The sequence below is a fragment of the Strongylocentrotus purpuratus genome, unplaced genomic scaffold (assembly GCF_000002235.5).
Source record: "Strongylocentrotus purpuratus isolate Spur 01 unplaced genomic scaffold, Spur_5.0 spur5_scaffold_10, whole genome shotgun sequence".
In the NCBI taxonomy this organism is placed as follows: domain Eukaryota; kingdom Metazoa; phylum Echinodermata; class Echinoidea; order Camarodonta; family Strongylocentrotidae; genus Strongylocentrotus; species Strongylocentrotus purpuratus.
Genome location: NW_022145595.1, coordinates 9,518,412 through 9,536,162, shown reverse-complemented (window position 1 = coordinate 9,536,162; position 17,751 = coordinate 9,518,412). Strand labels below are relative to the sequence as shown.

The 17,751-nt window shown below is 36.7% G+C and overlaps 1 protein-coding gene across 1 annotated transcript in view; it reads left to right on the top strand.

Annotated features, from left to right (window-relative positions):
- LOC583788 (MOB kinase activator 1A) overlaps nt 1-17,751 on the top strand; it is a 38,333-nt gene that overhangs the window by 7,900 nt on the left and 12,682 nt on the right. Inside the window, exon 2 of the mRNA XM_783682.5 lies at nt 15,489-15,655. Coding sequence (XP_788775.2) covers nt 15,489-15,655 — 167 coding nt within the window. The remainder of the gene's footprint in view (nt 1-15,488; nt 15,656-17,751) is intronic.

The following is a 17,751-nucleotide window of genomic DNA, read 5'->3' as shown; positions in this document are numbered from 1 at the left end:
GTCTGTTCATGAGACATCATTGAATATAATCTCTGTCAATGGGTTGTATGGACACAATCGTTTGTCATCAAGCTTTCCCAACTATCCATTCTGAATTTGCATGTATACATTGTACATGTAGCTCATGCACATTACTCATTTACATATTCCATTTATGTAACTAAAAGGAACATTGTTATTAGAATTGTAATAAATTATGAGCTTTTCCTTTGTTACGAATCAAGCCTACTTGTACTGGTCGACATTTTTGTTCATTCTGACATCATTGCTTGTCGAAACCATACTTTACATTTTATCTTCATGTACCAGACGCATGCCCGCCCTCCCCCCCCCCCCCCCATTGTCATTAGGAATTACCTTCAATTCAATTGACTCCAATTCGATTGACTATTCATGTGCCATTCTCCAATGCCGTCATCACTCATTCTAAATTAACCTTTTCATGGTAACAACTAATGAGATAGCAGAAGCAACCAGACATTATGAACATGAATGTGCATTGATCAGCCGTCATCATGCCATCAGCAACAGAATTATGTAAAACCTAATCATCGTTCGTTCCTTCATTGCATCAATTGGGTGATTGGGTCGCATATATTGAGTTCCTTCAAATTCAATATAAGTTATAATTAGATACCTACATGTATTGTACATACATGTAACATGTTTGCATAGGGCTACATTACAGTTTCCAGACTTTCACAATTTTGTACTTCTTCCAGACTTTCATAGAATTCCTGAAAAAATTCATGATGAATTAATGGGATAAACCAGGACTCTAGACCATTTGGGGGAGGGGGGGGGGGGGGGGGGTCCGGATTGAACTTTTGACAGGCTGTACATGTATGCATTAGCCCTATGTGAAAAGTTGAATATTTTGGGGTCTCGAGTCCCGACATAGATTTTGGGCGCCCGAGTGTCCTGGGCGGCTATTAGTGTTGAGTCCTTGATAAACAATCATATTTCATTGCTTGAATATTGTTTATTTCTTTCAAAGGGTTTTCCATCTAAATCAATTCTTCTTTTCTTTGTTCGTAGTAATTAAAAAATGATAAAATAGGCTGTGAATTTTATTATGTTTACAATAGTATGTATAGGTTATATTGTACCTAAAATTGAAATGTTTGACTAATTCCATCTCATTATACTTTTAATTATTCTTTAAAAAGGGGGAAAGAAAGAAAAAAAGAGTGAATACTTGACAACACGTGGGTTCTCAACTGCTTTTCATTTGTGATGCCATGTACATGTACATGAACTTACCAGCAACTGTACACTATGGTCTATAGCCATGGCACATGTACATGTAGGCTTGCAAATTCCTATTGCTTAATTCCAATGTGAACTTTGGCACCATGCACTTCAAAAATTGCGGGTTTTATTGTAGTACACAGTAATATAATCTCGATCCCTCTTGATGAATGTCCTACATGGAATAAACGGTACACATGTCAAATGTGATGTATGGGCCATTTATTAAATTCTTTCATTCCGGTTGCTGTTAGTGACGATAGTTGTGGAACCGCAACAATTGACTTTTAGTCTTTTCATCAAGGTGCCTTTGTGTACACACATCTGCCAACTGGAATTGCTCAATATTTTCTCGAAGGGCTACTATTTAAAAGACACATCTCATGAAAAATTTAGAAGAAATTTGATATTTGAATAGCGGCGCTGAAATTGAATTTGCAATAAGAGTGTGTCAGATCTGCTGTACTTGGACATTTGTAGTTCAATCTACAATGAAATACAAAATGTTCATCATTCAATGAAGCAACCTTCTCTAAATTGGTGGTCATTCTGTTTCATAGTCACTGGCATTCACTGCCATTCAGACATGCCTGTATAGTATTGAACCCTGTCTGCCGTACGTAGCCGATAATAAAGTCCCAGCACGATTTCAATTGGCAACACAATATCCACCCACAAAGCTGTCATTAACATACAATCCATAACCATTTAACAGGACTACATCCACCTGCCCCCCTTTTATTCCCCCCCCCCCTACTTGTTTTTCTTTTCTTTACTCCCCTCCTCCCCCCTCTACTTTTTTTCCTCCACAATACATCTTTAATATCCATCCCATCCATACTGTACAGTCTGTACTTGTATTGTTTTATCGAGTGTGGGGCCTAAACAAACATTGCTCATACTGTACAGTACATTCTAGTGTAGGGACTTTGTTAATGGTTATTATGACCCTTGATGTACTGTACATATGCATATAAAGACCTATATGTACATGTACATACCCCTTGGCCCCTCTGCTCTTATGGTATTGTGAATACAATCCTCCTGACTCCTGAGCAGTTTAATTGAAAATCTCACAACAAAAGCGACAATTCAGGATGTAGTTGAAAAATCTTGAATCCATAAATTGCTTCTTCTTTTGGAAATCCTGTTACTTCAATAGTTTCTATTTATATCATCGGTAGACGGAATGATGTGGGCGTTCTAATTCAGAGACTATTATACCTAGAGTCTTAAAGGTCTAGAGTTGAGCCGCTTATCCGACATGTATCCGTAACTCATAGAATCAGTCCCTTGGTCGCATTTAATTTTAGGGATTGATCGAGAAAAATGTGGCGCCTACATGTATATCTTTTGCCAACTTTGTATTCAGTATTAAACGGACCCAAACCTGTATCAGTTGTAATTGATACATGGGGGGTGTGATCTGCATGCATGCTGCCAAGAATGTAGAATTAAATAGAAACACAATGCCAGATACATTGGGTAAACCTAACTTTAATACAAGTCTAAAGTCAAAATGTACATTTTGTTTCCTGAAAGTGTCAACTTAAAGGGAGGCTTTACTACTTCAGCTAAAAGGGATTATACCACCCAGTGAGCCATCGAGGTCACTGTGACAGGGGGCTATCTCATTAACTCAGCTCTCATTTAACATAAGAAAAAGAGGATCATGGGGGACCAACAGGCACCGATTTGGGAAGTTTTCTATATAGAGGGAGCAAGTAGCTACAAGTAGGACAGTGTGCCTTTAAAGTATGTGCTGACATATTTCATCTACATGTACATTTCAGTCTTACAGAAGTGTACAGTATTTGCAGGGGGGGGGGGGAGGGGAGAAAATTGATTTTTATTGTATATCATTCTGACTTTGAAAATTGCATTTTAAGAAAAAATCCTGTCTTCATTGTTGTCATAAAACGCAGAAAAGTCCTGAAAAGTTCATCATGTATATATTTGTCCATAATTGCCATTCATATGATTGATTTGTTGATATTTTTCATCATATTCGTCATTTCATCATAACAAAACTCAGGAAGAGGTGGGCATTAATCATTTTCTGTATGGACTCTTATTACCTGCTTACTTTGATAATTTATAAAGATATTTATCCTTCATGGTTTTTAACCTTACAATAAATCATTGCTTTTATATCATTTGTTATGCCCTAAGTTATCATTAACCTCTTCATAATCACTATGATGGTCATAACCACAAGCAGTTCTTTACCAAATAGTCATCTCCTGGAATCGTGACAAAAAAGGTGGAACAATGCATAAAATATCCAGCAAGTCACCATTTTAATGATTTATTACACGTAGATGGATCTTTCATAAGGCTCTTTATAATTTCTTTGCCAAACTCAACTTCAAGGGTAATGCTACTTTAGAGTTCAGACATTTGTTCAGGTTCGTTGGGATTGTAAGATGGCCCTGACACGGGCAAGATTAAGTATCCTATTGGAGATTTTACAATGGGTTCCCTATCTCGCTTGTTTGGCTGTTCACTAGTTAAAGGTAACACCACCTTCAATCTCTCTCTCTCTCCTCAAAGAAACTCCAATAAACAAGTATGCACCAGTGCCTGAATATAGATTGGTTGTTTTATAGGTGGGCTGTGACGTAGTTCGAGCACAAAAGAGGTAAACAACTTTACAAAGGCTTAAGCAAACGGCACAATGAATAGGGGCGATATCCATCCCGATCTATTGTAAAATTCAGCTACTCTTGGGGTCTGAAACCCCAGCTGATTTTCAAAACACCAATGATACTGGAGATGAATTTTGCATGCGTATGAACTTGCCGGGGGAGCGTTCATAATTGATGCGTTTCATGAATGATCGTAGATATGATGTGATGCCATCCAGATGACGTGCGTAGAGCTCAAAGTCATGTTTGCTTGCACACATTAATGGCAGCGTTTTGGAGGGTTAGGGGCATTTGGGGATTTACACAACTTTGCATAATGTGCACCGGAAAGAATTTATTGCCCCTCCGTATTTAGAGTGTCAGGTTCCATTCCATGCAATCAGCTAACTCTCGTTCATTGCAATGTAACAAACAGTACACATGTCTGTGAGTTGGTTTGCTACATGTAGGTAGAATAAAATGGGGTGAATAAGAAGAGGAAAGACTGGACGAGGATTTTTAATTTAGTTTTTTTTTCCCTACAAATTGTTGCTTACCCTTTTTCATTTCTTTTACCGATGTCCATCATGACTTGAAAACAAAATTAATAAGGATCATGAGGTAAATTTGCATTATTCCTAGCTGAAAAAACATGTCAAATTCTAGTTTCCAATTTTTTAATATTTTGATTCAACTCTCTGTTTCCTTTCATCCATTATAAAATGCAAGATTTGAAACTTTTTAATCAGTTTCATGTTTTGGTTTGTAGGCTGTAGGTCTGTAGGCCTACATGTATATACGACTTCATGAGGTTACATTTTTAAATCGTCTTGAAGCCATAAGGGCATCAACTCATAGACCACTAAATTTTCAAAAAAGGGATAATAATGATAACAATAAAAAAGAGAACAACAACAACAACCAATGCCTGAGGATTGCCAAAAAGAAATATGAATATCTCTTTTTAAAGGGCTCTCCTCATATATTTATATACACTATATTATACTTTAATACAGAGTTGACACTCTTGTGGGCTCAAAATATATTGATAACAGGTTTCATTATGATCACATCATTCCAATATATTTGATGTAGAAGCTATACTACAGCAGTGACTTGTACTCAAATTGTTTTCTGAATATGTACACCTGTACAAAGTCATAAGTGTCCTATTAATTATGTATATATTTCATATATGTCCATTGTCCAGCATCATCATAGGGCAGACCTGGTACAGCCATTTTTTAATAGTAAAGTGACTCACAGTGTCTCAACTAGGTAAATTGTGCCACACCCCCATTAGCCAGTGCTTGGGATATAGATACCGCTATACAATAACAGCGCAATATGTCATGAGGATGAGATATACATGTACATGTATATATTGTACTGTACTTTTATATGTATTATGATAAAGGCCTTTGTGATTGATTTGGACATTCCACCTTTTTTTACAAGAATACCAGAGTACTCTGTTGTTTATAGTCCATAATGTTCTATAAGATAATGACACATTGCTTCTTTTTATTTTCCTTTTTCTCTTATCCCCACTTCCTCAGCCCTCCCCCTCTCTCTCCCTCTGTCTCTCTGTCTCTCTCTCTCTCTCTCTCTCCCTCTCTCTCTCTCTCTCTCTCTCCATCTTAAATCTAATCTATCCATGTCCTCTCCCTCACCTTCCTTCCCTCTCTCTCTCTCTCTCTCTCTCTCCATCTTAAATCTAATCTATCCATGTCCTCTCCCTCACCTTCCTTCTCTCTCTCTCCCTCTCTCTCTCTCTCCATCTTAAATCTAATCTATCCATGTCCTCTCCCTCACCTTCCTTCTCTCTCTCTCCCTCTCTCTCTCTCTCCATCTTAAATCTAATCTATCCATGTCCTCTCCCTCACCTTCCTTCCCTCTCTCTCTCTCTCTCTCTCTCTCCATCTTAAATCTAATCTATCCATGTCATCTCCCTCACCTTCCTTCCCTCTCTCTCTTTCTCTCTCCCCCCCCCTCTCTCTCTCTCTCTTTCTCTCTCCCCCTCCCTTTCTGCCTCCATTATTTCTTTTATCTTCTTTACCAAAATTAAGTAAAGAAGCATCATATAATGGCATCAGATAATTGGTACATGTTTAATGTACAATGTAGCTATATACAGTTTATATTACGTCACAAATGACTTGTCCTTGTATTTAAGCTAATTCTCTACAGTATTTGGCATGAGGAAAGTGCTCAGCTTTCAACAACAAAAGAAGAGCAAATATATACCGGTAGGTGATACAGTTTGAATGTGGTATGTACAAAAGTCTAGAGAAAGAAATGCAGTTTCACTTACAGGCTATAAAAGAAAAGGTTTCAGGTACTGATTTATGATTTGATATTCCCATAATGAATTGCTCTACTAGCTTCTATATATGATACTCAATAAATCACTTCAATGAATTATTAACCTCAACAAATTAGGGATCTATTGCTGACACTTTAAAATATTATAAATGAAGCGTGAAACCATTAATTAGCACGTTGTTCACTCCACAAGTAACTTGCCTCTGCATGCATAGTGCAGGTCTACTTGTCAGCTACATTCAAGCAAATGTTTGCTTGTGTTCAATCTACTGCAGTCATCCAGAAAGTTACTAGCTTGTCTTTCTTCTTCACCTCCTCACCCGTCAGATATTTGTGGTCATGACGAAGTCGCAAGTTGGCAACGTTAAACTGACCGTGGTGAGGGTCTGCTTCCATTAATAAGTGAAATGGTCCGTGCCAGAAAAGCCCCATGAATTTGCTTTGCAAGTTTGCAGTCACACTGCATTTACGATGAGTTGATTGGGAATAAAGTCATTATTTTCAGTCATCCTTTTCGTTAGTATAGTCTATAGAAAAATAATTAATGAACTTAGGTACTCTTGTGAAGCAAAATGAAGACAAATGTGCATTTTGGTTGCTGTTGGTATACTTTGTCAAAATTATATATTTACAGGAGTATTACACATACCCAGATTGATTGCAAATTAATATTTAAAAGCAAAACATGTATTTATGAAATGAAAAGGAAATCATATATCAAGAGTCTGTTCCAAACTTTGTACAGCTAACAACATTATTATTATTGATACCCCTTGTAAATTTGATGCTTTTTGTATTTTTCGTAACTCGAGAATGAAAGGTGGACTGGTTGAATGCTGTTAGATGTAAGCTTTAATATGTAATGTCACATACTCAGAAAAGTAAATGAAGACAAATCAATTTTTTACATATAAATATGACAGAACTTGGTAAGGGTATGAAAATAAATTTAGTTGTTAACTGTACATTTATATTCACAGATAAAATAGAAAGGTTTCTTTTTCTTTGTATTACTCCATCATGCATTCAAGCCTTGAATTACCCAGAGTACAAAGAGCATTTCTTCTTTATGTCCTTCTGTTCTCCTTGGCCAAAGTGACCCTCTTAAAAAGACCAAGGTTTAGGCTGTGTTTCAGATGCCCCTTTGCTATCTTTATTTTACCTTTGCTGATTTGCCAGAAGGTTTCCCATCTGAAATACACACGTTAGAGAGATTCAATGGCTGAATTTATGTGTGGAAATGTGGAAAATTTTGTTTTTTACAGCATTTCATATCCTAATTTTGAAACATTCTATAGCATTTTAAACACCTTCTTCAGCAAACCAAGAAAACCACATAAATTGTAAAATCTCGTTTTCTACTCAAGCGTTCAAAAATCAACTCCTGTACAGCATTACGACAATGTGGCATGATTTATAAATTGTTTTGCGATCAGCAATCTACTGTAAACTCCAAACCGTTCTCTATTTTAAGGATGCGCTACAAGATTGTTGTGTGCTGTTGTCATGGTGATAACCATGCATACAGGCTGTGAGCACGAAACACATCCATTATACACAGATGGAAGATGGGAGGAAACATCCGCCCCCGTTAATTAAGCCATTCAGTCGTCAAAACCAATGTTGAGCGGTATTTGTGGCAATCGGTGGGTGATGTGCAAATGATTAAAATTATAGGATATTTGATGGACATTGATGGTACGTACATGTACATATAAATTGCCATGGATGGCAGAATCTGATTATTCGCTTGATTGAAGATCCACCTGCACACCATTGATGAAACTCCCCAGCATACGTCCTTATCTAGTAATTACAGTATGCATTTTATTTTGGAGGCCATTATTCCTTTGATAAGGCCTGTATAAAATTCAGGCCTTGTGAATAGAAATAACCCATCCTTGCCCCTGATTAATATTCTGATTGAAAAATGTATATCTTTCATTAGAATTAGACACACTTGTCACATATTTGGTCACGCACATTTTTCAATAGACCGCTTTATTAACATATTCAAATGTGCATTCTTTTTAAACATAGGTTGTTCTTGACAACATGAAAGCTTGTCAGAGGCTTTCCCGATATAGCAACAAGTAATGAATGCAGACTATTCCAAGCATTGTAGTTCATTCATTAATAACAGATTAATGGAATAGCTTGTCACAAGGTCCCCAGGAAAGAAACATCCATAAATTTGAATACAATACACCATTAGTAAATTGGGCTATTAGACACACATCTAATCTTGTTCATGCCCCTTTTCAACTACATGTATCTTCATGCGCAGATATTCTAAAGATTGTTATCTGAATACTGCATATTGTCTTTCAATCTTCATGAATGAGCATGTGGTCATTAATTAATAATAACTGTAAGCTAGTTTGATTCCATAATTAATATTCTTGACTTATGAAAAGCAGTGAAAAAAACATGGTAATTTTGCATAGGATTAAGGGAAGTAGGCATTTATTCGATCGCACATCTAAAAAAATATTTTCAAATTCATACAGTTATATTATCAATGTTACTGAATAATGCTTATCATTGGGCTATTGACATTTCTTGCCTTAAAGCATCCTTAAATTTCAGAACCAGAAGTATCAAATGTTTTTATTGACACCAATTATTGAGCAGTTACCTGCACTTTGAAATCTACCTCAATAGTGCATGCACTCATAAACCTCCATAGTACAGATGTCAAGAGACATAATCTTAAAATGCTTCTGTCGTATACAGTGTAATGTGATCAGAAAAGAATGGCTTGCATATATACACACAGATGTATCTTGAGTAGAGATTAATCTTGAACAACGAAAAGTTTGAGAGAAGATGCGGGATGATAAATGGCAGTGATTTGTCATCTGATCTGCGGGGTATCCCAAGAATCCAAACGGACCCAGATTGCTTTCTCGTTAATTAGGAGATCATGGTGGGAATAAAGGGGCACCATTTTGCTTGGCTGGTTAAAAGCCAGAAGGGTGTTAATTCTCTGCTGAAGGATACAAGTTAATGCCTTTTGGCTCTTAGCGTACTATTGTATCATGATGAATCCATGATGAGAGTAAGGGGTAAGGTCTTGTCTAGTGAGCGTCAGAAGGGCCTCTGTGTCAAGCTGGGATATGAGGTACCGTCCTTCTGTCTCTCCTCAAAACATCCATGGTGAGAGTAAGGGGTACCATTTTGTCTTTATAAAGCGAGAAGGGCATGAATTATGTGTCCAAGGATATGAGTTAACACCCTAAAGTTTTAAAAAGATAAAAGTTATGCCTTTCTTGGCTCTCAGCACGCCTTTGGATCATTAGAGTCCTTGATGGAAGTAATTAGGGGTACCCTATTTTGCTCTTGAGAGCCATAAGGCATTAACTCTATAAATTAATATACTTTTGGCTTTCTCTCTGAAGAGAGATATCTTATATTTTGTTTTCACAAAATCGATGTTGATCAAAAAATAATATGCACATGTATATATATTTTATTATATTACTTATATTCTCTGGCGCCAACCCAGTGTCCCTCTGCACCCGGGTAAAAAAACGCTGCTCTAGACCCCTGTCCATGTGGTGATGGAGATATTTCTCTACTGATTTGGTACATGTATCTTTGACCTGAATATTAATAGCCTCTGGCGATGATGGGAGATTAGATGACTTGATTTGAGGTTACTGACCAGCTACCATTGTCTATAGCATTTTTTAATTTATAATAAGGACCGGGGTTTATAAAGGGATTCTTAAAGCCTGTTTCTCAACAAGATCACTTAAAATTCAATAATAAAGCATAGGAGGGGGGGGGGGTTGTCGATAGATCATTAAGATATGAACCGCTGCCAAAAAAACACATTATAAATGGTATGGGTGAGGGAGTATTTCTCTATTGCCTTGGCAGCATACATATACAGCATACATGTATGCTTGTGCTTCGACTCTTACAGTAGAGCGCAGTAACGAAGGTCACTGGCCAGATGAAGAATTGTATTAAATAGGATTAGAAAGTGGATCTGTAATTTTGATCCATGAAGTATTCAGTGGAAAGTTAAACAATGGCGTAATGATACAGTAGATTGATTAGCAATATGTCATGCTCCAACACTTTTAGCAGAAGGCAGTACTGACTAGTACTGAATAGGTCACTGACCAGTTAAAGAATTGTATCAAATAGGATTAGAAAACGGTTCTGTAATTCCGATTCATGAAGCGTTCAGTGGAAAGTTAAACAATGGCGTAATAATACAATAGATTTAAAAGCAATAGGCTTATACATGTATTTATAAATGAGATACAATCTGTGATTGTTTTCATATTAATGATACTTCTCAAGTTTGGTTTTAATTAATACTTAATAGCGGGTTTCGATGATGACAGAGTTGAAAGCAAATGAGGATAATGACCACATATTTTTTTTAATATATCTAGAGTTGAGAGCCAGAAGGGTGTAAAGTTATATCGTTATACATGGGGATCAATGTCCTTTTAGCTCTCAACAGAGGATAAACATATTGGATAGATGTCTTTGAAAGTTCAACATATCGTCCTTGTTTTCACGAAGTGACGGTAGTGAGGAAAATCGTAACGCAAAGTGAATGCAATTTTTTTTCCCTACCGTCACTTCGTGAAAACAGCGACGATATGGCTAAATGTCTTCAATTTTTTTTATTCTGGTTGTGTATTTTGTTCAAACATTGTTTAGATGACATTGGAATAGAGGGGGAATGGAGAGAATTAATCATCCATCACTGTGTGTAGAAGTAGAAACTCCATGTAGTATCCAATGTCATCATATGAGATCCAAACATGAAGTTAATGAAGTTAATGAAGTTTCAACAATGTAATTACAGCATAATTGAAGTAAAGGATGAGACTGAATGTAGAAATTTATCCTTTCAGTTTTGCATGTCATTCTGTGATGTCTCCAAGTGTTATTCTGTAAATTGGGAATAGAAAGTATGACAAAATGAAACGAATTTAGATCATATCCTGAGTTCATATAAGATATAATTAAAGCAACTTGATGTACATGTAAGTGTGACTACACAACTCATGCAAGACTTTAGCTTTTCATGGTATTATTTTTTTTACCACTGATCTTTGGAATAATCAGAGGAGGAAATTAACACAGTAGGAAGAAGAAGAAGGTACTTAACTTTTATGCTAGAGTACTTGGAAAGAAATGAAAGTATACAAAAAAAATGAGATCATTTCCGTAATATATTTGTATTAAAATAGAACTAGAACAAGTACCTGCATAATAGGAAGTCGAAAATATGAAACTCATCTTCCTTTTCTCTTTTATTAAAGAGAAGATTGGGTTTTGGTGAAGATGAAAATAATTTGTGAATTTAATTCTCATTCATCTTTCAGTTTGGAAGAATTCGTAGCAGAAATCTCCCTTCAATAAAATAGAAGAAACTGAAAGAAAAGAAACTGAAAGAAAATAGAAATGGGTGAAAGTTTGGACTAAACTTTCATCATGCCACTTGTGTAGTCCCATATACCAATTTTTCTTTGCAGTGCATGTTGTTTTTTGCAAAATTAGTCAACTTTCAGTTTCTTTCCATTTTGATCGTGATTCCAAAACCTCAGAGTTTACAACTTTACATCAGTTTTATATACATCTCCTGTGTAATCGGACTTTCCCAACTGATACCGGACACTCCCTTTCACAATGTAATCGCATGACCAGCTCTTTACATTATCTTTTATAAAGGGATTTGGTATCTTTGTCTGAGATTCTGAAACAAAATCCTGGAATTAGCTCTTGCTGCAATGATAATTATAAACCTTTAGGTCAGTCAGGAACCCCATGACTTTTACAAGCCGATCGCCTGTCTGATTATCAAGATATTTATGATTGGAAATTGAAATTTCAAAATTTGATTTCTTACAGTTTTTTAACACTACAGTCTATGGGGGAAAATGAGTATGGTAAAACCGGTCACTCAAAGATTTTTACTTTTTAAGGCACTCCATGATCATTTTTGTAGGGCTTCAATATTACACCATATCACAGACACTGATAACACAGGGCCTTGCATTTCTGATTTGACATTTAAAAATGATGCCTTTAAGACAGCAGTGATCATGTGGTGCATGTTGTAACAACATGATCTAGAACACCTACAGTCCTGGAAACAAAGCAGAGAGAAAAGACAGGAAGCAAGCGGTGTGCAGCGCAATAGATTATTTTTGTTTCAAGTTCAAATGTCAGGGAAATTATCTGAAACGCCTGAAGGGTAGCATCTAATACCACAATTTGGAAGGGAAGAAGCGTGTTGCGGGGTAGGGAGACTGTGGGTAATATGCTCTTAGGGCTACAATGTTCGGACATATGAGAAGCAGGAGGCTACCATTTCGTTGGTCTTGGGAAATCGAGAAACTGGGTGAATCAACATCCTGTTCATGATAGTCTAAAACCTGAATAGCATAGTATAGAGAAATAATGTTAATGTGTAAGGTTAACTGTGGTAGTTTACAATATTCTTCCAAGGTTTTAGTCTCTATATGGGTCATTCCATAAAGTTGGGGCAAAAAATATGACGGTGTAACGTAGGTATACTTCTACTATACATGAAAGATGAAATTATCTGTTGAAGATTTTTATGCAATGAGTAAATAGTAGTGTCCTGCCAGAATCTTTCCTGTTTCACTTGCCTTTCTTCAAAATCTTTGCTCAACATGCATTTTCTTTTTACCAGCCTTAAATGGATGCCGTATTCATATAACATAACATAAACTTTGGGTCCATAATATTGATTAACCATGAAGCTTGAGTACTTCGGAAGACAGTTAGCTATGCTTTTTATGCAAAACTCAATTTGAGCAAACATTGTTACAGTTGATAGGAGACATAGTTTCTCACTTCTGGTATGTCACAAAAAGTGCTTCAACTTTCTGGATGGACCCCCATATATACCACACACACATTTTCATCTGTTTCTTTACATTTTGGATGTCAGATCCAAAGCATCTTTCAGTGTTCCCCTATATGTTGTGACAAGATGACTTGTCATTGAGGTTAAGGGAGGTCAAAGATTCTGTTGACGGAAGCAACTGAGACAGGTTATTCAGGACATGTATTTGTATATCACTGGAGACATGAATACAAAGACAGTTCTTTGACATCTAGTTAGGAGTACAAAGAAGGGTCTTCATTCATGCAGACAGCAATAAATGGGCCAGTTAATAGAGGGATACACAGCTGTATCGCATGTAATTTATGGATTTTGAAAAATTGTACTTTTCTGAACCGCCAATGCCATTCTTCTGATTTCCGCTCACTTTGTTTATCAGTATTCCGTCATACAGCCAAACCAACTCCAAACCAAATGATTGGGTGAAGGGTGAAGGCTCTTGAGAGAAAAACAGAAATTAGTGATATTTATGTACACAACAAACTTGAGAGTTATCCATCACTACCTCACCTCCCAATCCGCTGTCCAAATTGCCAATTTGAGATTTCCTTAGCTGTATCGATAACAATTTGAGATTTCTATAGCTGTAATGATGTCATGTTTCAAACATTTATAACTTTCTTATTGGTCTGATATATTTCAAACTTTTGTGATTCTGTTTTCTACAAAGGGTTGATTGTCCTTTAATTTTGCTGAGGAAAAACTAGACAGAAATGCCCTCCAAAGCTAAATGAATTCATGCGAGGATTTAGACCATGGAGTTCATAATAGTAGCTATTATTATCAGCTCCATGGTTTATCAGTTCAATGCTCTCACAACTTACAAGGCTATGAGTCATGAGAATTTGTAAGAGAAGAACTATGTTTCGAGCTTTCGGCAAGGGTAAAGTTGAGAGGATTAATGTTAATACATGTTGGCTAGGGCCTTCATTTACATTAGATGTACATTTGATTCGAAAAGAGGGGAAAAGGGTAACAAGAATAAACCAAGAGGCTTGCTTGCTGTGGTGACGTAACCACTTAAAACAGTGACAGATAGGGAGAAAATGTTTTTGTTTTGTTTTCGAAAAGGGGGAGTAGAACAGCCAAACTTTACTTTCTAAACTAACCAATCAAGTGTATAGTGACAAAAAAAAAACCATGAAGTGTGTGAGGTGACACTGAGCAAGAACAGGGTTATGAGGTTAAATTACAATAAAAGGATTGATATAGACAATCACAATTTTTTTTCTTCAAAAAGGGGGAATGGTACAAAAACCCAAATTTAATTTCCAAACAAGCAATCAAGTGTATAAAGGTGACAAAGAAAAATACAAAAGAGCTGAAGTGTGTGAGGTGACACGAAGTAAGAACGAGGTTACATTAAGTTCATTCTTTCATGTTGGCGGCGACTTGTTAGGTAGAGAGGGTCTTCTAGCTGTAGTGTTATGCAGTACTGTGTTCACAGCCTGTTGCAATTAGCAAGTGCTTTCTCTCTCTCAATACCATGCTGTGCATTAATGCTATCCCTCAAGAAAACTCTGCAAACTCTGCCCATAATCAAAACCAATTTGCGCTCTCTATTTCATCTGGTCCTGATTTTAACGAGGGAAACCCTTAGAGTGTGCTCGGGAATAATCTATGATGATTTTCTTTTGTGTAATTCTATTTTCTGTTTTAATTGGCTTGTTTCTGTATCAGTGGGGGCTCCACCCTAGTTTAACGCAATATTACATGTAGCACTTTACGAGGACCACTAAAAGAAGTTGTGAATTTGAGGGCAACCAGAAGACAACATTGGCAAATAATGGGGACAGTATTCTCATCATTATCGCATGCTGAAATAAGTATATATTTAGTTAATGCTCCAACTAAATTCAGTTTCAGATGTTAATGTTATCAAACATGTTCACATGTAGCTTGCACTTCGATTTAAATTACCTCTCTTCACCCAGGTTTTGTAGTCATTGTAGTTTATGGAAGCATGGTAAACAACATTCAAATTGTGCCCTACCACCTGAAGAGTGAAGACAGTAACAATGAATAACTTCCCACTGTCTTTTACAGTTGCAATGTAAATGTTGGCTGTAGGCTTTGCTTAAGTGGTATTATTAATTGTTAAAAGCGTATCTGCACTAGTTTGGCCAGGAGAGATTAGACCTCCCTGCATGGTCACTGTTATCACATCAAATCAGCTCTCAATTAACATAATAAAAAGGGGATCATGGGGGACCAATTGGTACTGCTTAGGCATTGTTTGCTATATAGAGGGCTCAAGTAGCTATAACTAGTGCAGTTGGGCTTCAAAACAATTCTATTCATGAAATCCTAGAGCATATTCATCCTTGTATCCACGACTAACATTTCAACTTTCTTTTTTCTTTTCTTGAAATCTGCAGTAGCTCAAGGGGCGCCAAGACGTTCCGCCCCAAGAAGAACATTCCAGAGGGTTTCCACCAGTATGAGCTGATGAAACATGCCGAGGCGACGCTTGGCAGTGGTAACTTACGGCAGGCCGTCAGTTTACCGGATGGAGAGGACATCAATGAATGGGTCGCGGTCAATAGTAAGTATCTTTTTCTCTTTCTTTTTTTCTTGAATACAAAAATGACATTTCTCCCTCCAAATGGGAAAAAAATCTTGTCGAAGAACGAAGGGCAATAGTGTTACAGAAAGTGGCAAGATGTTTTTACTTCATTCTATCCTACATCATGAATAACGGCTATAATTCTGGGTACAAAGTCCTTCGGAAGGGCATCAACGTATGGGTCGCGGTCAATAGTAACTAAGTACCGGTATCATGTCCTCTTTCTTTTTTTTCTTGAAAAAAAAAGGTAATTTCTTCCCAGAAATGGGAACAAAATCTTGTTAAAGAACAAGGTCAATAGTGCAACAGAAAGTGGCAGGATGTTTTTACTTTTGTGTACCCTACACTCTATCTTACATCATGAATAACAGCTATAATTCTGGATACCAAGTCCTTAGGACGGGCATCATTCTAGGTCACTGTACTTAACTGTAAGTCATTTCCTCAAATGTCTTACAGGTTGTGTGTATATTTAGTCCCAAATCTCGCCATGCTGATAAAGTGATAGTTTAAACAATTTTATCCTCATGATTGTCTGGCTCCTTCCCCCTGCCTTTTAATCTTTTTAGGGCTGATGGCTTGAATATGTCGGGCAACTTGCCTTTTAAGTCAAATACATGCAGGCCTACATACAGTAGAGCAATGGAGGAAATGTCATAGGGTGACCTACGATCATGTTAGTTTGTAGGAAATGCAAATCCAGTATTAGCAGTTCTTGGAATGCATATGAAACCATTTCAGGCAATGTGGAATATGGTGTGTGAGATTCAGAGTTAAAAGCCGGAGGGGGAAGCCCCTGATATTCCTCCAATATTCTAGATTTCCTCTCCTCATCCACCTTTATAAGGTTTGCAATTAACCCGCTAACTACTGGTCTCTCTAATCCCTATAGACATAACACAGGGATCACTCAGTTCGAGTAGGCAGAGGGTTAACAAGATGCCATGCGTACATTTTCTTGTGGATGATGTCACTTAGTTTCAAAGAAGGGGGAAAAAGTTTTAAAAGTTTAAAAAAAAAGAGCTGTATATTAAAGGTAGTTGCTATGAGCAAAATACTGTACATACCGGTATATTTAAATCTCTAATGTGATCATAGTAAAAATACAAAATGCATGTATACTACCAACATTACCCTATGGTTTGTGATAGTGTCGTAGAGAATCTTTTACACAGAGTTACAGAGTCTCTTTTACACAGAGTCTTTTACACAGAGTTAATGCCCTTTCTGGCTCTATAAACCAGATGACATATGAAGATGATTTGATCCTATGACAGGATGTAAACAAGACCAAATGAGGAAAAGCAATTTGAAGCTTATAACCTTTCATTTTATCATTTATGAAACAAAATTTGACCAGCACATTAGGTTACTAAGGATTACTAAGGATTAGGATACTAAGGTTACTATAAAGGATTATGTTACTAAGGTTACTAAGTCTGGCATCAGATGCGGGCTGAGGCCAGACCGAGGCCAGACTGATGCTAGACTGCTTTCAGTTTGAATGCTCCATCCTGCACAAAACCAAAAGAGGAAAAGCGACTTGATGCTTATAACCTTTTATTTCACCATTTATGAAACAAAATGTGACCATTGCAATAGATTTAATTAGGTAAAATTCCTTTGCACATTACTCATCCCTCTATAAAATACAACAACATTTATTAAAGTGTTTTTCTGTCTCCTTAAATACCCTCCAGGCAATACACTTGACTGTATTATGAAAAATGTCCCTGAATCCTGCTCCAAGGGCATAATGCACATGAATAAACATCCAGTCTAGCCTCGTTGTAAGGTCCGCTTGGTTTTTTTTTCTCAAAGGATGTACTGAGAAAAAGGAAATTACGTCTACCATATGTTACTGAAGATAAAACCAATGCTTATCCATGTACATGAACCTGTACAGGAAAATAAGCCTAAAAACTTGATTTAGTACTGTACTGTTTGTAGGATATGGTAAAATTGTACTTTTTATCTCTATAATATAATTGAAAACTCTCCAAATAACAATGCAATATATAACTTAAAGGCATCAAAACTAAAAAAACAAACAATAGTGTACCCTGCTTTAAGGG